Source organism: Ictidomys tridecemlineatus, chromosome 5 (genome assembly GCF_052094955.1).
Source record: "Ictidomys tridecemlineatus isolate mIctTri1 chromosome 5, mIctTri1.hap1, whole genome shotgun sequence".
Taxonomy (NCBI): domain Eukaryota; kingdom Metazoa; phylum Chordata; class Mammalia; order Rodentia; family Sciuridae; genus Ictidomys; species Ictidomys tridecemlineatus.
Window position 1 is genome coordinate 116,063,594 of NC_135481.1, and position 21,930 is coordinate 116,085,523.

The window sequence follows — 21,930 nt, forward strand, 5'->3', positions numbered from 1 at the left end:
GAATGCATCCCCTTAAGATGGGGGAACTACTCTATAACCAAGAGAGATCAGTGCTTATATCCAACAAAAGACAGGAATAAGAACACTTTTATTCATACAAGCCAAACCGTAGAAAGTATTCACCAAAGGGAAAAATACATACTGTGTTCAAGTCACACAAGAAAATAATTATACACAGAAATGAAAAGCAGGGTACTGGGGACTGGAGAATGTATCTCAGTGGTAGAATGCCTGCTTTGTATTCATGTTCAATCCCCAGCACTCTTCCAAAAAGAGAGCAAAGAATAGACCATTACCTCCAACAACAGGAAGAATGTGACAGACATAATGTTAGTAAAAGAATTTAGATACACTGCTGAGGTCGCAGCTCAGTGGTAGAGCACATGCCTGATGTGCATGAGGCCCAGGGTTCAATCCTCAGTACCTTAAAAAAAAAAGAAAAAAGAGGAGTTTAATTTCATTTTGTTGCATATGGATTTCCAGTTTTCCCAGCACCATTTGTTGAAGAGGCTATCTTTTCTCCAAAGTATGTTTTTGGCACCTTTGACTAATATAAGATAACTGTAATTATGTGGGGGTAGAGTCCTCTATTCTGTACCAATGGTCTGCTGGTCTATTTTGGTGCCAATACCATGCTGTTTTTGTTACCATTGCTCTGGAGTATAGTTTAAGATCTGGTATAGTGATGCCACCTGCTTCACTCTTCTTGCTAAGGATTGCTGGGAATGGAACCACCATTTGACCCAGCTATCCCACTCCTCGGTCTATACCTAAAGGACTTAAAAACAGCATACTACAGTGATGCAGCCACATCAATGTTTATAGCAGCACAATTCACCATAGCTAAACTGTGGAAGCAACCTAGATGACATTTTATAGATGAATGGATAAAGAAATGTGGTATATATACACTATGGAATATTACTCAGTAATAAAAGAGAATGAAATTACAGCATTTGAAGGTAAATGAATGGAGTTGGAGAATATAATGCTAAGTGAAATTAGCCAATCCCCCAAAACTGAATGCTAAATGTTTTCTCTGTTATAAGGAAGCTGATTCATAGTGGGTTGAGAGGAGGAGCATGGGAGGATTCTATGAACTCTAGATAGGGCTAAGGGGTGAGAGGGAGTGGGCCCAGGAGTATAAAAGATGGTAGAATGAAATGGAGGAGCTGGGGATGTGGCTCAAGCGGTATCGCACTCGCCTGGCATGCGTGCGACCTGGGTTCGATCCTCAGCACCACATACAAAGATGTTGTGTCTGCCGAAAACTGAAAAATAAATATTAAAAAGAATTCTCTCTCTCTAAAAAAAAAAAAAAAAGAATGAAATGGACATCATTACCCTAAGTACATGTATGAAGACACGAATAGTGTGAATATACTTTGTATACAACCAGAGATTTGAAAAGTCGTGTTCTATATGTGTAATGTGAATTATAATGCATTCTGCTGCCATATATAACAAATTAGAATAAAAAACAAATAATTTTTTCCTTTTAATAAAAATGTTTTCTTTGTTGCAGCAAAAATATATATACTTAAAAGGCCTGTCAGGCTATCTCTAAAGTTACACAGTTTGTTGGAATTCCCCCAAAGAGAAGCTTTATCCTCAAGAATCCAATTTATAAAAGGTTCATAAAAATAACATTCCACCTATAATAAATTACTGGCAGATTTTTCTAGAAGTGGTTACTGGCTGACCCCAGGTATCTGAATAAAGACCATGGCATCTTGATGTTATTTTCATCACGTACTCTTAGAAATAGCTACCCCCTCCATGGGGTAAAATGTACCATCTTAGGTCTGCAAAAATTCAGGCTGTACTCTGGCCACTTTCCGGAATTCTTCAGTGTGGGTCTTAGGACACTGCATCTCACATCAACTAGTGGGAATCATCTGGACACCTGATTCACTGTGGGCCACCACCACACCCAGCTCATTTATGGCAGTGATCAGCAGGTAGTTGGACTCTGCATCACTTAGATCACTTTGGCCCAAACAATGTCACCTGGGCAGAAACTTATAAATTTCAGCCTTATCTTTTTCAGATGCTCCGACAGCTTCCTTTCTGATAGTTCCTTGGAAGGAGTTCTTTAGTGGTGTGGAGCCCACATATAGGATGTGCACTTTGGCAAAGCATGAGACCTTACAGGTTACAATAGTTCCCACATCTGGAAGTAACTGGGATTCTGCTTCTCTCATCATAGATACCACAGGAAGCGCACTGTTCTTGCTGCTCTTCATCACGTAGCCTGGAAGTGAAGAAGAGATGTAGCCGTGCCAGGTATAGGTGCCGCTGCAGGGCTGCCCTCCTCCAAATTACACAGACGTTCGCCAGGGATGCAATATCTCATGGGTGTCACCATCAAAACAAATAAATTAAAAAAAAAAAAGTTGGGCACAGTGGCACACACCTGTAGTTCCAGCAGCTTGGGAGGCTGAGACAAGAGAATGGCAAGTTCAAAGCCAACCTCAGCAACAGTGGGGCGCTAAGCAACTCAGTGAGACCCTGTCTCTAAATAAAATACAAAACAAGGCTGGGGATGCGGCTCAGTGGTTGAGTGCCCCTGAGTTCAATCCCCAGTACCAAAAAAAAAAAAAAAAAAAAAGTTGTTAAATTCACGGGTGAATAATATATAATTCCATTCATATAAAGTTGAAAAGATAACTAACCTACAGTGATAAAGTCAGAATAGTGGTTGCTTGGTGGTGTCCATAGAGGCTGATCAGCTAAGAGGAAGCCTGTTGGGTAGCTGGACGTTGACGATACACTGTATCTTGGTTTATCTGACAGTTATTTGGGCACGTTTATAAAAATTCAATAGGGAAAGAATATTACAGAGATGAGGGGGAGTTCAAAGGCCTTGCAATTTGAATACTGTACAAGTTGTGCTTTAATAATTCCTTTAAAGAGCTGATATTCTACCTCAAAATAATAGTAAAGTCAGCCAGGTATGGTGATCATGGTGACTTGGGAGGCTGATACAGGAGAACTGCAAATTGAAGGACAACCTGGGCAATTTTGAACCTCTCTCAAAATTAAAAAAAATTAAGGATGGGGATGTGGCTCAAGCGGTAGCACGCTCGCCTGGCGTGCATGGGGCACTGGGTTCAATCCTCAATACCACATAAAAATAAAAAATAAAGATATTGTGTTCACCTAAAAAACCCTAAAAAATAAATATTAAAAAAAAATTAAAAATTTAAAAAAGGACTGGAGATGTAGCTCAGTGGTAAAGAGCCCCTGGGTTCAATCTCAGGTATCAAAATGATAATATTGCTAGGCATGGTAATACATACTTGTAATCCCAGCAGCTCAGGAAGCTGAACAGGAGGATCACAAGTTCAAAGCCAGCCTCAGCAATTTTAGTGTGGCCCTAAGCAACTCAGCAAGACTGTTTGTTTCTAAATAAAATATAAAAAAGGGCTGTAGCTCAGTTGTTAAGTGCCCTGGGTTCAATCGATGGTACTCCCCTGTGTGTGGGGGGGGGAAATTCAAGGCAAGTGTTAGCAATTTAGGCCCTTTACTGAGACACCCTGTCTCAAAATAAAAATAAAAAGGACTGGGGAAATGGTTTAGTGGTTAAAATCCCCTCAGTTCAATCTCCAATACCAAAAGGAAAAAAAAAGAAGAGGTGTTAAGTGATAAATTTCAATAAATGTAAAGCTTTTACTTGGCTTTATGTGCTTATTTTAGAATCAGGCACTTCATTTTCAAAAATAAGTGTTCTCAGTCAGCCTCAGCAAAAGTGAGGTGTTAAGCAACTCAGTGAGACGCTGTCTCTAGATAAAATACAAAATAGAGCGGGGATGTGGCTCCGTGGTTGAGTGCCCCTGAGTTCAATTCCCAAAACCCCCCAAAACAAAACAGAAACAAGCGTTCTCACGTGTTTGTCAGTAGAGAAGAGATACCACCAGAAGAGGGTCCAAAGGAACTGCAGAAGGGGGATCTCAACTCAGGAGAAGGGTTTCTTAACATACACAATGGAAATTACTTTCAGCATGTGTCAGTAGAAGCAACAGAGATTTATCTAGGAAAGCAGGGAACACACATTCAAGAGAAATTCAAGAGACTCTCTAGGGGTTCTCAGGCTGCTCTTTTAATATGTGAAATTTTTTTTTTTTTTTTTTTTAGTTGTAGATGGACACCTTACCCCTATTTTATTGTGTGCTGAGGATTGAACCCAGTGCCTCACATGTGCTAGGCAAGTGCTCTACCCCTGAGCCCCAGCCCCAGCCCTAATATGACTTTTTAAAATTTGTTCTTTTTAGGGGCTGGGGCTGTAGCTCAGTGGCAAAGCACTTGCCTTGCACATGTGAGGCACTGGATTTGATCCTCAGCACCACATAAAAAATAAATAAAGATACAGTGTCCACATACAATTAAAAATTTTTGTTCTTTTAGATACACATGTCAGTAGAATGTGTTTTGACATATATACATGAAGTTCCCATTCTTGAGGTTGTACACGATGTGTAGTTCCACTGGTTGTGTATTCATAGCTGAACACTGGAAAGTTGTCTGATTCATTCTACTGTCTTTCCTATTCCCATCCCCACTCCCTCATTCCCCTTTGTCTAATCCAATGAACTTTTTTTTTTAAATTTTATTTTTTATTTATTTTTTTAAGTTTTCGGCAGATACAACATCTTTGTTTGTATGTGGTGCTGAGGATCGAACCCGGGCTGAACGCATGCCAGGCGAGCGCGCTACCTCTTGATCCACATCCCCAGCCCTCCAATGAACTTTTATTCTCCCCTCCACCACCCTTATTGTGTATTATCATTTACAAATCAGAGAGAATTTGGCCTTCGATTTTTGAGGGGATTGGCTTATTTAGTATGATAGTCTCCAGTTCCATCCACTTACTGGCAGATGCTGTCAGTTTCATTCTTCTTTATGGCTGAGTAATATTCCATTGTGTGTGTGTGTGTGTGTGTGTGTGTGTGTATATATATATATCTCTTAAGCCTTTCATCTGTTAAAGGGCGTCTAGGTTGGTTCCATAGCTTGGTTATTGTGAATTGAGCTTCTATAAACGCTGATAAGGCTGCACCATTGTAGTAAGTGGATTTTAAGTTCTTTGGGTAGATACGGAAGAGTGGAATAACTGGGTCAAATGGTGGTTCCATTCCAAGTTTTCTAAGGAATCTCCATACTGCTTTCCAGAGTAGTTCCACCAATTTGCACTTCACATGTGCTAGCTCTACCCCTTCAAAAGGGGGGGGGTCCTCAGGGGGGATTACTTTGGTGTACAGTGTAGGTGTACTTTCCCTCCCACATCCTCACCAACGCTTATTTTTACTTGTATTCTTGATAATTGCCATCTGACTGGAATGAGATGGAATCTTAGTGTAGTTCTGATTTGCATTTCTCTAATTGCTAGAAGATGTTGAAGATCAGTGCTCTACCTGAGGTGTGGGTGGCAAAGATTTTCTCCCATTCTGTAGTCTCTCACTTCATATTCTTGAATATTTCCTTTGCTATGGAGTTCTTAGTTTGATACCATCCCATTTATTGGTTCTTGATTTTCCTTCTTGTACTTTAGAAGTCTTGTTGAGGAAGTCAGTTCCTAAGCCGACATGTTGGGGAGTTGGGCCTCCATTTTCTTCTAGTAGCTCAGGGTCTCTGGTGTAACACCTAGATCCTTGATCCACTGTGAGTTGATTTTTGTTCAGGGTGAGAGATAAGGGTTCAAGTTCATTCTGCTACCTGTGGATTCCCAGTTTCCCCAGTGCCATTTGTTTGTTGAAGAGGCTTTCTTTTCTCCAATGTATGTTTATGACGCCTTTGACTAGTATGAGAACTGTATTTATGTGGGAGTGTCTCTGTGTCTTCTATTCTGTTCCACTGGTCTTCATGTCATTTGGTGCCAATACCACAATATTCTTGCTACTATAGCTCTGTAGTCTAACTTAAAGTCTGGTATTGTGATGCCTACTGATTCGTTTTTCTCACTAAGGATTGCTTTGGCTATTCTGGGCCTCTTATTTTAACAAATGAATTTTATGACTGCTTTTTTTCTATTTCTACAAAGGTTTTCATCGTAGACGTCTTTCACCTCTTTTGTTAGATTTCCAAGTATTTTATTTTCTTTGAACCTATTGTGAGTGGGAGAGTTTTCCTAATTTCTCTTTCAGTCAATTCAGCAGTGGTGTATAGGAACAACTGATTTATGTGTGGAACCTCCTCTTTTAAATGAAACAAGTGAGGGGTGGGCATGATGAGGTATGTGAGGATGACATCAGTCTGGTGGTTCTCAGGTCTTGAGAATCAGATAATGGGGACAACACTGGAAACTCTCCTAAGTTAGGTTTCTTTATATATTGTCTCTCGACTTAATGTATTTAGTGGATAATTAACAGTGCACAAGGTAATTTTCATAAGTGGGTAGATCGGGTAACTTTAAGAGTTGCATCCAGGTGCAATGTCACACACCTGTAGTCCCAGCGATTTGGGAGCCTGGGGAAGGAGACTGTTAGTTTGAAGCCAGCTTTAGTGAAACCCTGTATCAAAAGGCTGGGGTTGTAACAGTGGTAGAGTGGGTTCAACCTCCAGTAACAAAAAAATAGAATGTATAGATTTCCCCCAAATTTGCAAGTGATAGTACTGGGAGACAGACTGAGGAAAGACAGGCCTTGAATGATATGCAGAACCTCAGACTAAAATTCAATTCTCTTGGGGCTGGAGCTGTGGCTCAGGGCTAGAGCACTTGCCTGGCATGTGTGAGGCTCTGGGTTCGATCCTCAGCACTGCATATAAATAAATAAATAAAATAAAAGATCCACTGACACCTAAAAAATATCTTTAAAAAAATGCTATCTTTGTCTTTTGTCTCCTCTCCACCTACCTTTGATTTCTCTGTCCTGCCTCAGGCTGAGCAACTTTCCTTTTTTGAGGGGCTGGGAATGCAACGCAGGGTCTCACCCAAATTAGGCAAGTGCTCCACCAGAGTTACCCCCTCGGGCCCTAGATGTTGGTTTTATAGACAGAAAAAGCCTAAGAAAGCAAAAACAAGGAACAAGAAGGGGACTGGTCATTTCAGAGTGACTCTAACTAAAGGATAAGGAGGCAGAACAACAGACAACTGATTGGTTGACACCAGGTTACTTTAGGATTGAGGGGTTTTGTTTTGTAAAGATGAAAGCTGAGGGAACTTCAATTTCATACTGCTGGAACTGGATTCTTGGTAATTTTGGCATCTCTTTCCTGACTCCTGGGAAAGTCAGATAATTGTTTCTTTTGGTGGAACTTTAGCAAGCACCTTCATTTTGGGTTTTAGTCTAGTCTGTTGAGGCTACTACAGGAGTTTATTCTAAAACAATGACCTTAAACTTTTATTTAACAAAGGGGGATGAGAATTTAATGAAAGGACAACTCAAGAATATGGTACTCATTAGATGGAAGTGCTTCTACTATTATTCTTAGTAAACAATTCTTTAATTTTTATTTTTTTATTTTTTATTGGTTGTTCAAAACATTACAAAGCTCTTGACTATCATATTTCATACATTAGATTCAAGTGGGTTATGAACTCCTATTTTTACCCCAAATACAGATTGCAGAATCACATTGGTTACACATCCACATTTTTACATATTGCCATACTAGTGACTGTTGTATTCTGCTGCCCTTTCTATCCTATACTATTCCCCTCCCCTCTTCTCTCTCTACCCCATCTACTATAATTCATTTCTCTCCCTTGATTTTTTTTCCCTTTCCCCTCACATACTCTTATGTGTAATTTTGTATAACAATGAGGGTCTCCTTCCATTTCCATGCAATTTCCCTTCTCTCTCCCTTTCCCTACCACCTCTCATCCCTGTTTAATGTTAATCTTTTTCTCATGCTCTTCCTCCCTGCTCTGTTTTTAGTTGCTCTCCTTATATCAAAGAAGACATTTGGCATTTGTTTTTTAGGGACTGGCTAGCTTCACTTAGCATAATCTGCTCTAATGCCATCCATTTCCCTGGAAATTCCATGATTTTGTCATTTTTTAATGCTGAGTAATACTCCATTGTGTATAAATGCCACATTTTTTTTAATCCATTCATCTATTGAAGGGCATCTAAGTTGGTTCCACAGTCTAGCTATTGTGAATTGTGCTGCTATGAACATCCATGTTGCAGTATCCCTATACGCTCTTTTAAGGTCTTCAGGGAATAGTCCAAGAAGGGCAATAGCTGGGTCAAATGGTGGTTCCATTCCCAGCTTTCCCAGGAATCTCCATACTGCTTTCCAAATTGGCCGCACCAATTTGCAGTCCCACCAGCAATGTACAAGTGTACCCTTTTCCCCACATCCTCGCCAGCACTTGTTGTTGTTTGACTTCATAATGGCTGCCAATCAGTAAACAATTCTTTAAAAAAAAAATATCGAACACTTCGTGAATTTGTGTTATCCTCGGACAGGGGCCATGCTAACCTTCTCTGTATTGTTCCAGTTTTAGTATATTTCTGCTGCTATGAGCACTGCTTTAGTAACTTCTAAATACAATTTCTGATTAATTTTGTAAAGTATTGGCCAAGTGAACCATCAAACTTTATTATTAATAAAAATCTCCAAGTCATACAGTATTTCGGACTGTTATCTCCTAAATGATACCAGCTATAATCCAAGTAGCTCCCAATATATGAGGAGGTTCTGCTCTCAACAACATTTTTTTTTTTCTTGGTTTCATACACTATGGACTTTGTAAACCAGCTTTGGAATTCATCTCTTTATGACCTTGTTCTGTTTAAAATGCTACCTGAGGCAGGAGGATTGCAAGTTGCAGGCTAGCCTCAGCAACTAAGTTAGGCCCGAATCAACTCAGGAGACTCTGTCTCAAAAGTGTCCCTGGGTTGGGGCTGGGGATGTGGCTCAAGCGGTAGCGCGATCGCCTGGCATGTGTGTGGCCCGGGTTCGATCCTCAGCACCACATACAAACAAAGATGTTGTGTCAGCCGAGAACTAAAAAATAAAATATTAAAATTCTCTCTCTCTCTCTGTCAAAAAAAAAAAAAAGTGTCTGGGTTCCATTTCTAGTACAGAAAAAAAAAAAAAAAAGCTACCTGAATAGGGGCTGAGGTTGTGGCTCAGTGGTAGAGTGCTCGCCTAGTGCAGGTGAGGTACTGGGTTCGATGCTTAGCACCACATAAAAAAGACATTGTGCCCACCTATAACTAATATATATATAAAACTTAAAAAAAAAAAAGGCTACCCGAATAATACTTAAGAGTAGGCTGGGTGTGGTGGCACATGCCTGTAATCCCAGCAGCTTGGGAGGCTGAGACAGGAGAATCAAAGCCTGCCTCAGCAATGGTGAGGCACTAAGCAACTCAGTTGAGGCCCTGTCTCTAAATAAAAATACAAAATAGGGCTCAAAACAAAAACAAAAAGATACCAGTACAACACATCTTCTCAGCAGTCAGTAGAAAACACTGGCAATGAAGCCAAGGGCCCACGGTAGTGTACACTCCAGCAGCTGGAGATACTGCTGCAAGCTTAGTCCTTGTCTCTGATGCCAACCCACGAGGAGGACTCGGTTTTGAGAAAAAGGAAAGAGAAGGTTTATTGCTTTACTAGCAAAGGAGAAATACTGGGGACTCCTGTCCCAAAGTCTGTGATTCTGCCCATCAGCAGGAAGGGGGGCTTTAAATAGGTGATTGAAAGGCTGCAATCCAGGCATTCTCTGTCAGAGCTGTAACTCACTGGTTAATTTGGGAGGCAGTCATTTCTGAGATCTTCTGGTGCCGTCCCCAGAGTTTGGATTAGTCCTATGGTGGTGTATACGCAGAGACAGATAACTCTGCCTAGGATGGGAAAGAGAGGTGACCCTGTTTCCCCTGAGATTAGGGAAGGGGAGAGATTAGGGAGGAGCAGGGAGAGAGGAAGAGAAAGAAACAAGTTCACTTAAAAAATAAGTTGCAGTGGCAGAGAAGCAAGGGCTATATTCAAAGCATAAAGTGGACCACTGTTACAGAGGGACATTAGGACAAGTGAGACAAGGGTCATGGTCCAGTGACTCTTATATACTGGTAACTGGCCTCATCACTCCTCGCTTCCTTGGCTAAAGTTATATTCTTAATTGGGTCCTAAATGTGACAGGTGAATACCTTGTGAACCACTCCCGTGTGAAACTTGAGTTGGAGTAGTGGGTGGGTGTGCTTAAGGTCCTACCAGAGCTGAAACATGACTCCAACATATGATTCTTGCCTTCGGAATTCTTAAATCTCTGTTTTTGGCCCAGATCTTTTCTCCTCAGCTCCCAAAGCACATTTTAACGCCTAAAAGCCATTTGTGAAGGCCCCACAGCACTTCCAAATTGATACTCAAACTAGGCTCCGGATCTCAGGCACTCACCCCGTTCCCCTCCTGCTTCCTATTTCATTTACTGGTAGCTGCATCCATGTTGTCACCCTTCCTAGAACCTCTTAAGTCATCTTTGTCTTCTCCTTTCCAGGATAAACTGTGCCTCGTAAATCTCTCTCAAACTGTCCCCTTTTTCCTTATTTAAGCATCATCATCCCTCACTCACCTGAACTGGTAAGAACTAACTCATACCTTCAAAACTTCCGCCATTCAGATTTATTCCCTCCTACACTTTCAAAAATACAAATGAAATCTCATTCCTGTTACAAAACCTTTCATGGCTCTCCTATTCACAAAAAGGCAAAATCTACATCTTTTAGGGTACCTTTAGGTCTCAGCTACTCTGAAAAGCCTTGACTTCTTTGACCACACTATTTGGAGTTGATCTCCCCTCATTCTGTCACTTTGTATGTTTTATTTATGGCTCTTAGCACACTCTGTAATTCCCTTGTCTGTTTATGAACTTATTATTTGTCCTCCCTCACCCTTTTTGTAAGGGCTATGTGGGTCTGTGATTTTTTTTTTTTAATCTATTTTATTTTGGTACAGGGGACTGAACTCAGGGCACTCAACCACTGAGCCACATCCCCAGTCTTATTTTATATTTTTATTTAGAGACAGGGTCTCACTGAGTTGCTTGGTGCCTTGCTAAGTTGTTGAGGCTGGCTTTGAACTCGTGATCCTCCTGCCTCAGCCTCCTGAGCGTCTAGGATTACAGGTGTGTGCCACTGTGGCTGTGATTTTATTTTTCAAAGTGAAAAGTAACAACCCACTCCCCCCAGCACAGTCACGGCACAGGGTAGGCACACAACAACCAGGTGCTGAATGAAAGGCCCTCATCTTCAACCTCTCACTTTCAGCTTTCTTTTGACTACTCCCCACGACATTCCTTGTTGAGTTACTTCAAAAATCTCTTTCTCCAAATAAATGTAAAATTATTTGCACTTTTCTATTTTTTAATTGTTTCTTTTAGTTAACGTGGCCTTCTTGCCTGTCTGTCCATTTTTCCTCCTGCCTCAGCCTCCCTGGTTGCTAGAACTGCAGGTGTGAGCCACCCCACCCAGCCCAAATCCTGACTTTTCTATAAGGATATTTCAAAAGTTACAGCTCATGTGACATCTACCTTGATTCCATCCCCTTGTGTAGTTTTTTGTAAATGTCTCCGGCATGTAGAATGATATCTAGCACATTCTAGGTACTAAATAAATATTCATCACTTCTGCTACATTGCTATCTCCCTCATTCTAGGGAAGGCGGAAACAGCTTATTTGGAACAGCTATAGGCCAAAAACACAAAGGTTTAATGTCCACCTGTTTCTTTTTCAATATTTTCTGAGATGCCTGGAAAAGGACAATATGAGCTGAAGTTCCCATTCTTTAATTCATAAAGCACACCTTGATTAGCATCTGGATGGCCATCTTAAGTGACAGCCACCATTTAAGGAAAAGTTTCACTTTCCGGCCCAAGGGCCTTTCTGAGAAAGGCTCACCACTCCCTCACACCAACCCAACCCTAACCACCTGCAGTAGGACCGGCTGGTCTCTGATTCCTGAGCCTGCCCCATAAAAGTCCTGGAACCCAAGCCTATTTTGCCTCTCTCCACTATAGAGATGGTCTTTATTTGTCACTCTGACAAATAAACTCTTGTGCGCAGCTCTTTCATTTCTCGCATACCCATCTCTTGTTCCTTGCTTTCCCTTCATTCTGGTGCTGAAACCTGAGATCGGGTTCCCTAGTGTGCCCTCTGCCCTCTTCGAGGGTCACTGAGCATCCCCGGGGCCCCAATCCAGATTCCATCAGGAGACCAGGCCCCCCATTCTGCCAAATGTCCTCTCCACACCCACCACTGGTTATTGAAGATAAGACTCTGTTCTCTAGTTGACCTAAACGACCTACAGGTCCTGGGACTCCCAAGGTTACTGTGTGGTCGGGGATATCCCCAGCCACAGCTTTCACAGCTACGGCTGATCCCTACTGTTGACCGGGTCTATAGCTGGCCTTTTATTTGAGTTCTGGGTTTTGAGAAAAAAACACCAAGTGTGTTTGGGAGTTAATCCTGGTGAGATGATCTCTCAGCCTTGGGTTAATCTCCATGGGCTTCTGCCCCTTCTACATAGTCCTGCCCCAATGCTTACCCAGCGGTGGTGACAACCCCCTGAGCGTAACCCTCCTCTTGACTAGGTGATACTAGAGATTGGGGGACACCCCACCTCTAAACTCACCACAGGCAGCTCCTCATCCATTCCCTCCCACAGTCCCCCAGGCTGCCTCCTTGCTAACTTAGGGTCTCTCTCACCCTGGACCTAAACCCCCCAAAACTTATCCGCTTGTGCAATCAGACCTGGCCTCTGTATCCTTTGGACAATGACTCTAAGTGGCCACTTAACGGCACTCTAGATCCCAATGTTACCAGAGGCCTTTTCAACTATTGTGAGCGTTCTGGAAAATGGAAAGAGATATCCTATGTTCCGTCTTCTCCTCTCTGCATTCCAAGCCCTCACTCTGCAACTCCTGCACAAGTCCTCTGAGCTCTCACCTCCCCTAAGTCTGCTTCCAAAGGGACAGAAGATCCTACCCAGGACTCCTTCTCCTCCGACCCAGCGGATGAACCCCTGCCATACCACGATTCTTTTTCTAATGAAGCCTCTGGGCTGTAAGGGTCCGGCGAATCGTTGGAGAAAGAGACCACAAGTGACCAGCTTCATGCAATGAGCAGGAGGGAGTTTATTGAAGAGGATCCTAATTTAGCGCGCTGAGGCTCAAGGCTCACTCAGGAAGGGAGGGTGGCCCAGAGCCCAGAGCTGAGGTCAAGCAGAGCTTAAGTACACTTTCTGGAGAGGGCAGTGGGCTTTGCATACATCAGAACAAATCATCATGAGGCACGGGAAAACTGAACAACAACTCTGAGACGTGATTGGCACATTCATTGGCGGGAACAGGTCGGGCGGGGGGTGATTGGTCATTCCTAAGCGGGTTACACATTCAAACTGATTGGTTCGGGGCCCTGTGACAACTGCACAGGGCCCTAGGCTAAATGGCCAGTAGGGTGTTGTTTTAACTATCTCAGGAATCTGGGTGTAACAGAGGAACTTAATAATACCTAATCTTTTACATTCAAGCTTTCCAGCTTAGAAACTTTACCCTTTCATGGGCCACTGTCCCCTGGGCCCCTCTGCCCTCCTGTCCTCCTACCACACATTCAGGGGCTGCCGCTGCCCAGCCTGCATCTCTGTGTCCTCTACTCAAGGTGGCTGGGTAGATAGTGTAATCCAGGTTCAGGTGCCTTTCTCTTTGTCAAATCTTTCACAATAGAAAAGGAGCTTGGGTCCGATACTTCAAGTCCCACTTCAAGTACACATATCAAAGAGTCTCAGTATCTGACCCAATCACGATTTGACCTTCCCTGATGTCCATATGCTCTTGTCTAACACCCTCCTGCCCGAGGAGCACAGTGAGTTCGGGAGCAACCTAGAAATTATGCTGACGGGGACATCAGACCTCCGCTGCCCATCCAATCGGCACTGACGGGATCCCAATCAGGACCCCAGTGGGATTACAATTCGCCTGGAGGAGTAACTAGTAGAAACCAATTCATTACTGACTCCTGGCAGGACTTAGAAAGGCCGCCCCTATGGCTATCAATTGTGAAAGGCTCCAGGAAATCTTCCCAGATAAGAATGAAAACCCTTCAGCATTTCTAGACCACCTGACCCAGGCTTTATTACAACATGCTAATCGGGACCCCGAGACTCCAGATGGGAGACAACTCTCATGACTGCTCTTTCTCCCAGAGTTTCCCCGATATTAAGGCCAAACTAAGGCACCTCGAGAGGGGGCCCCTAACTCCCCAAGCTGAGGTGGTGGGAGTGGCCTTTAGGGCGTATAACGGGAGAGAGGAGAAGGCCTGGGAGCAGAAATATCAGATGCTTGCTCAAGTTGTCCGTCCAGCCTCAGCATCTGTCCCTGTTCCACTGGCCCGCAGAAGGATCCCTCAGGACCACTTGGACCCTGTTTTAAATGTGGTCAGCTGGGTCACTGGGCTTGTACATGTCCCAAGCCTTGCAAGCCTACAGACCCTTGTCCTAAATGCCATCAGGAGGGACACTGGGCCGTTGACTGTCCCCAAGCTCTTGTGGCTCCCAGCCACCCAGCCCTTCTGGCTTCCCTTTCCAACTCTTTTTTTTTTTTTTTTTTTTTAGTTCTCGGTGGACACAACATCTTTGTTGGTATGTGGTGCTGAGGATCGAACCCGGACCGCACGCATGCCAGGCGAGCGCGCTACGGTTTGAGCCACATCCCCAGCCCCCCCTTTCCAACTCTTAAGACTGACTGCGGAGGACTGAGGACCACGTCCCCATCACCTGACCACTCCCTTCACTTCGTGGGAACCCAGGGTAACTGTGCATTTCAGGTGGGCCTGTCTCCTTCCTCCTAGACCCTGGGGCTACATATTGAGTCCTCAAGGAGTCCTGGGGCCACCACTCGCTCTATGACCTCTGTTGTGGGGTAGAGGGCAAACCTTACAACCCTCACAGACACTCAGCCTTGTTTGCACTTTTGGCTAATTTTTACCCCTCCTTTCGGGTCATTCCACAGTGCCCTGTTTCCCTATGGGAAGGGACATCCTGACAAAGTTGGGGGTGACACTTTCCTTCTCCCCTCATATACACTTCCATCCAGACTCACCTGCTGCTCCCCTGATCCTCACCTCACCTTAGGACCGTCCTCTATTCCATCTGCCAGTGCCTTCCCATTACCCCTTCCCAGGTGGACCCTACTGGCTGGGATGGCCTCACACCACGAGGCCATTCACGTCGTCTCAAACCCCGCTCCATTTTCTGGCCCAATCACAACACCTGCTGTCCCTCCTTGCTGCCGCTGCTCTCTCTTTGCAGAGTAGCCTTGTCAGGCTCCTGACAATAAACCTGCTTCTTACCCCAGGTGGGTGTGTGACTAGTTCTGGGCCGCTTTTCTTTCATGGATGATGGTGACTCCATCAGTTCTCCCATCAGCTTTGCTCTCCCCTCAGGGATTTGGGCTGCTTTGGGATTCTGGCCTGAGGGCCCAGGACAGTGAGCACACACCTTCTGCCATTCACTCTTCTTCATCTACACTCCGGCCTCATTTGGGTCCTTAATCCTCACAACGTTTGCAAGCGCTCAGGAAAATGGCAGGAAACCCCTTATGTGCAGGCTCTCTCCTTTCTCACTCTTAGCCTTCCCTGGGCTCCTCTTGCCCACCACTCCGCCAGCTTCTACTTGCCATTAAAGCTCTGGATTCTCCAGAGACCCTACTTCTAGACAAACAAGGGACGCAGAACCCTCCTCCCTGCTTCTATGGCACAGTACATTGTAAAGCCCTGGGCAGCAATGTCCCTGGCCAAGGCCACACTGAAGCTAACACTGAAATACAAAGGGCAGACTCAGCAGGCTGGATAAAAGGCTTAAAACTTAAAAAAAAAAAAAAAAAAAAAAAGTCAATTTAAATTTTCCCTTGGCTACAACACAGAATGACTTCAAAATTTTCTCCCTCTCCCTCCCCTATCTCTTTCTCTCATATCACTTTAATGAATTAATGGTCATATCATTTTTTTCCTAGGACTAACTAACACTCCATTTGGCTCAGAAACCAATTTACAAAGTTGGCTCTTAAAAGTCCTTGCTTAGCATCTGGATGGCCATCTTAAGTGACAACCACCATTTTAAGGAAAAAGTTTCACTTTCCCGCCCAAGGGCATTTCTGAGAAAGGCTCACCACTCCCTCATACCAACCCAACCCTAACCACCAGCAGCTGGGCTCTGATTCCTCAGCCTGCCCCATGAAACTACTGGAACCCAAGCCTGTTTTGCCTCTCCACTATAGAGAGATGGCCTTTATTTGTCAGCGCTGACAAATAATAAACTCTCCTGTGTATGTCTGCCTGATCTCTGCCTTTCATTTCTTACTTACCTGTCTCTCATTTCTTGATTTCCCTTCAGCTCTTAATCTAGTAAGTTTTAAAAGTGATAAGGCCTTCACTCATTTATTCTGTGTACTGTCTTGTCTATGTGTGTGTATCAAAACCAACACATAGAGCACTCATAAACTAAAATTAAAAAATGGATCCAAAAAAATCTCTAGCCAAACTATAAACCAGCTTTTGTTACAGGAATACCACCAATCCCTCACCCAAATTGGGCCGCTGGGGACTGCATTCCACCACCACTCAGACAATTCTCTCTAGCGACAAAAGTTAACCTAGATCTTGGCCCAGCACCAAGACTCTCGACCTTCCCATCCCTTCCGCTTGGCAAGTTCACTCTCAGGTCTTGGTTCTCAGCTCCTCAGCAGAGCTCACAAAAGCCCTGGCCAGGCAACAAGACTCTCTATGGGCAAAGCCTGGGACTAGGGAAATAGTAGGTGACAACTCCCTTCTCTCAGTCCCAGAAAGGCTTCGGCCCTGGGGCTAGTGAATTGGGTGGTGACCACCCCTTTCAATGTTGACCCCTCTCTCACTCTGGTTTGTCCTAAAGCAGGAGACGTCTTCCTCTAGCCACTCCAGCACTCCAACTCACCATGGGGAACTCCCAATCCAGAATCCCCCCGACTCACCTCCGTTTGGCTTCTGCCCGCTCCGTTTGGCTTCTGACTAATTCAACTTTCCACTCAGTCATAGCCATTCTATGACTTGGACAATGGTCACCTACATCCCGTGCCCCTAATGAGGGATTCAAATGCCACCCCTTCCCAGCAGGTAGAAGTTATAGAAGATTGACCTACATCCCTGTTTCCTAAGAGGCCCAATAAAAAACAAAAAAAGTGGGGACTACAAGATCCTTACTTAGCATCTGGAAGGACATCTTAAGTGACAGTCACCATTTTAAGGGAAAAGTTTCGCTTTCCCACTCCCTCACACCAATTCAACCCCTAACCACCTGCAGTAGGATCCTGAGCCTGCCCCATAAAAGACCTGGAACCCAAGCCTGTTTTGCCTCTTTCCACTATAGAGAGATGGCCTATTTGACAGCTCTGACAAATAAACTCTCCTGTTTATGTCTGCCTGGTCTCTGTCTTTCATTTCTTGCTTACCTGTCTCTCGTTCCTCACTTTCCTTTCAACACCTTCAGACACATTATTATGAGCAACTTCAGTATCAAGGATTTAAGACACTTTACTTTTTCCTGCAAATGTCCAATGGATGGTTAAAAGCTGGATTAAAGACTTGGCATCTCTGCCTGCATTTTGCATTCATCTTCTTTGCTCTGAGTCACCTTGGATTCCAGAAACAAGGTCTGATAGGATAATGATCATGTGATGAGTCAACCTTACCACCAGCTCCCTACCAGGCAACAGCACTTTCTCCTCTGGGACAAGGCCCTGCCTGCCCAATCCTGAGATAATGACCTGGTCAAGATCACCTGTTTTGGCAGCTTATGAAATCCCACCAGCTATGCAGACCCCCCTCACCATTGCCCCTATTCCCTTATAAAACATCAAAGTCATTCTCAGTCTCTGGGCTAAGGGCCTTTGTTTTCTCAGTACAGTTATGCTTTAAAGAGTAAAGCTCCTTTCATGTTTTTCCAATATTACCTTTTCTTTTTGTTTTTTGGGGCAAATAGACCTCATTTGACAGTTCCCCAGTCAGGACCCTGGGCTAGGACTTCAATGACCACTTTTTTTTTTTTTAAAATATATTTTTAGTTGTAGATGGACACAATACTTTTGTTTATTTAGTTTTATGTGGTGCTGGGGAATCAAACCTAGGCCTCACACATGTTAGGCTCTACCACTGAGCTACAATCCCAGTACTCCATTGACCACTTTTAAGACCGAAGCCTTAATAGGTTATGGATTTCTCTGAATCTCATATCCTCAGATTTTTTTGGAGATGCCAGCCCCGCAAGTGAGATTAATTTTAATAACATTTTCTTTAATGCAACAGAACCAAAACATTATTTCAACATGTAAACAATATAAAGTAATTGATTACAGTATTTCACATTATTAATTTGTGCTAAAATCTCTAAAATCCGTGTGTATTTTGCATTTACAGCTCATATTAAATGGAACAGCCTCATTTCAAGTGGTTAACAGCCAAACGTGGCATACAGATTTACAGCCTGTGCTTTTCGCATTCTGAATCATTAGTCCTAGAAGGAAAATAAGTCCTTTGTCAGATCTTCTGAGGATGTATAAGCGCATATAAAAATATTTAGAGTTTTGAAACGTCAGGCTAACGCTTTCCCCTACTCATTTGACCCCCACCCTACCCCTATTAACTTGTGCAACACTTTGGAATGTCCATTCTAATTTACAGAGGGAAAGAGCGTCAGAGTGCAGGGGCTGCCTCAGGCACCTCTTCAAGCTTTTACCGGTGACAAGGCAGAAGGTCGAATTCTAGGTCCCACCACAAAGAGATTAAGGGCTGGAAACACAGCCTGGGGGGAAATTCGGCTCAAAACAGCCTTTGCTAAAATCTCAGTAGTTACCGACAGCTTTATCAAGTAGCTCGTGTTGCAGAACTGGCTGTCATCACAATCCGATCTAGCAAAACTTATCCACTCAATAAATATCTGCGGAGAGCCTGCATACAGACGTCAGGAACATCAGTGGACCAGACGGACGAGGGGCTCCGTCGGCGGAACGCAGTACCGCAGGAGAGAGCGAGTCCTAGCAACGCTGTGGCGCGCCGAGCCAGGCTCCGAGCTAAGCACCTCTCTGGCTTCACCGCATAAAGCCTCGGTTACCCTATGAAGTAAGCATGACTCCTACCTTCGGTAAACTACGGTGCGGTTGAGAAAGTTGTCATAACCCACGGCAGCGACCCACCCGCGCCCCCAAGCAGCACATGGTTCACGCGCCGGCGCCTCGGGAGGCGAGAAGGGCGGGTCAGCACGGTGCACCGGAAGCGGCGCCTCGGGGGCCGGGGGTCGCAGCGGAACCTTCCCGCGCCATCGGAACCGCGTCGCCCCCACTCGGCCACTAGGGTATCCCCGCCTGAGGGCTGACTGCCGTCCGGAGCCTCCGACACCGCGCCGTCCCTCGACACCCGTCGCGGAAGCGTGGGAGGATCAGGGTGGGAACTGAGGGCCCACGGTCGCTTCGCAAACTACGCTTCCCGTGAGGCGGCGCGGTGCCGGGTGTCTGGTGCGCAGGCGCGCGCACGGCGTGCGTGGCGGCGTCAGCGGTTCTAGAACGTTGCTGTGGTAGCGCTCGGGCGCCATGTTAGGACGAAGGGGAAGGAGGAGAAGCGCTTAAAGCGGCGGGAGCGGGTGCGGGAGTGGGGTTGGACCCAGGGCTGAGGCAGGCCCCCCCCTCCCTCCCGCCTCAGTGGATCATGCCCAGGGCGGCAGCGGCGGCGGTTGCGGGGGGGAAGTGACTGGGCGGTGCCGGCGCAGGAGACGATGCCGTTGTAAGTGATTCGTGTTCTGTTTGCTCTCTCACGCCGGCCGGGCCTCGGGGGCGTCGGGGAGGGGGAGGGGCGGCGCGAGCCGGGCCCGCGCCCTGCCCGCTGCCAGCGGACGGCCGCCCGGGCCCGCTGCCGCCGCCCGGTGCCTGCCTCTCCCACCCCTTCCTGGCCGGGCCGCGGCCGTCGGGCCGGGGGCCTTCCCCTTCCGGAAGAGCCGGGGCTGCTCCCGCTGCTCTGCCGGCGCTGGGTACGGAACGGCGCCCGGCAGCGCGGCTGGCGGGCCCGCTCCTCGTGGGCGCTGCGCTCGCGCCTCCTCGCTCTCGCCGCCGCCGGCGCGTCAGCCTCTGTCGGGCCCCTCCGTTCTTCCCGTTCTCTGGGCGCCCCTGTCGTGCGACTGAGTTACCCACTTCCGCTTCCCTTGTGCAAACCTGCGTGAGCGCGGGTGAGACCGGGTCTGAGCTTCCAGGCCCGCTCCTGCGGCCCCGCCGCGGCCTCCCGGTGCTCCGGGACAGGGCGCCCCGGGTGCGTGTGCTCGGTCTCGTCCGGGTGGGTCACGGGATTCCCTTCGGCGTCCTTCGCCCTCGATGCCCACGGACGCTCCTCTTCGCCCCCGATTGCACCCTTATTTTAGAGAGCTCGTTCCCTGACCCCTTCTGATCCGCTAGTCCTACAGCGGGTACTTACGTAGTCCTACGAGGTTTTAAAAAAGTTTTCTCTCCCTCTTTTTTTCCTCCTAAGAACAAGATGCAGTTTGGAAACTTGTTTCTGGGATCAAAAAGTAGATTAGAGCCTTTACTCTGCTTATATTCAGCAGTGTAGAGGCCTCCACTTTGAGACTTGCATTCCTTCCAGTTTTGAGGTGTTTAGAGTGCCCCTTTTAAAAGGGACGAAAGGCTGAGTTTTCTTCATCTTTGCATTCCAAATGAAGCGTGTCATTGACAGTTGACGTTTTGTTTAAATCAAATTCAAGGTAAAGATTTTATGGTTTCTAGGCACCCAGTGTTAAGTCAGTTTAACTTTGTGAAAGTAGGAACAATTTCGTTTTTGCAAATAATTTATAACTAGAAAAAAGAAATTTATATATATATATATGTAAAAGTTAAGTAAATATTTGTGTGTCTTTAAAGGTGAGACTTTAATTTTGACACATGCCTTTAATGACATCTATCGCATTTTACATAATTATTTGAAAAAAGTATCTTCTGACTCCCTCTTGTGCCCCAGCCTCACTCACTCACCCCTGATATTTTGTTTAGAGACCTCTCAGATTATTTTTCTAATTAGAATACTTTTTTAGCAAATATTTAAAATTGGTGAGGTTTCTGTTGATTCATATTATCATGGAATTGGAAAAAGATGCCCTGGGGGGAGCCCAGATCAAACAAGATTTTTTTGTGGCAGTTTTTCAGTTTAGAAGGAATTCAGATAAATGTTCAAATGATGTCGTGATGATTTAGTGTTAGCTTACAGTTCATTGCTATTTTTGAAAATGGACTCCTATTTTTTGATAATCATGTCAGTAATAAAGATGGAGGAAATGTATACTCTAAAGAAAATGGTTTCATGGAGCAATTTCAAGTAAATCTAAATGCACTTGCTTTTTTCTAACATTCTTTGAGGAAGGAAGGTATAAGTTTCTATTAAATTTTCACTTCAGCAAAATGAGTATATGAAAACTAGAATAATATAGAGAAGATTAATATAGTCCCTGTATAAATGTAAAAGAGAAATCACTTGAGTTGTGGCTATCATACTTTAAATAAAAGGACATAAAGGAGAGTAATCAACATCAATGACCAAGCATTCATGCCACAAAGAATATTGAAATTACTGGAAAAGACCTTTAAGTCTTGCTAAAGGGGAGACCAGAGATTTTCTCCCAAACATTGTGGAAGCTGTCACAAGAAAGGGAATTAGGGTAGTTTCATGTAGCCATAAAAGGTAGAACTGGGATCTTCTGGTTAGTAACTATACTTATAGCAGTGTTTCTTGAGTGCTATTTGTGCATGCCTGAAGTGGAGGTTGTCACTGAGATCCTTTTAGAGGGTACCTAAGATCTTTAATAATAATGAGATACTATGTCTTTTACTTCTGGCATTTGCACTGATAGTGTGAAAGTAATGGTGAGTAATGTGAAAGTAATGCTAGTGCCTTAGGATCAGTCAAGGCAGAGGTGGCTCCATAT

At 44.8% G+C, this 21,930-nt stretch overlaps 1 protein-coding gene, 1 non-coding gene and 1 pseudogene across 7 annotated transcripts in view; 1 reads left to right on the forward strand and 2 right to left on the reverse strand.

The window, feature by feature from the left end:
* Positions 1 to 433: 433 nt before the first annotated feature.
* Positions 434 to 19,543, reverse strand: LOC120886303 (exosome complex component CSL4 pseudogene; annotated as a pseudogene). The gene is made up of 2 exons (XR_005729185.2): positions 19,109 to 19,543; positions 434 to 18,486 (listed from the first exon to the last, which is right to left on the reverse strand). The product of XR_005729185.2 is annotated as an exosome complex component CSL4 pseudogene (transcript).
* On the reverse strand, positions 8,372 to 8,475 carry LOC144378228 (U6 spliceosomal RNA). Its single transcript, XR_013439936.1, has one exon. It is a non-coding gene; the product is annotated as a U6 spliceosomal RNA (small nuclear RNA).
* A 1-nt stretch (position 19,544) lies between the features above and the next one.
* Positions 19,545 to 21,930, forward strand: part of Papola (poly(A) polymerase alpha) — a 65,159-nt gene continuing 62,773 nt past the window's right edge. For 2 of the 5 annotated variants that reach the window (XM_013362235.4, XM_013362234.4), the window contains exon 1: positions 19,546 to 19,748. In XM_013362235.4, coding sequence (XP_013217689.1) covers positions 19,741 to 19,748 — 8 coding nt within the window. In that variant the 5' untranslated portion in view covers positions 19,546 to 19,740. Of the gene's footprint in view, positions 19,749 to 21,930 lie in introns of all 5 variants that reach the window. The other 3 variants (XR_001230024.4, XM_005333898.4, XM_040274832.2) reach the window with 2 other exon arrangements.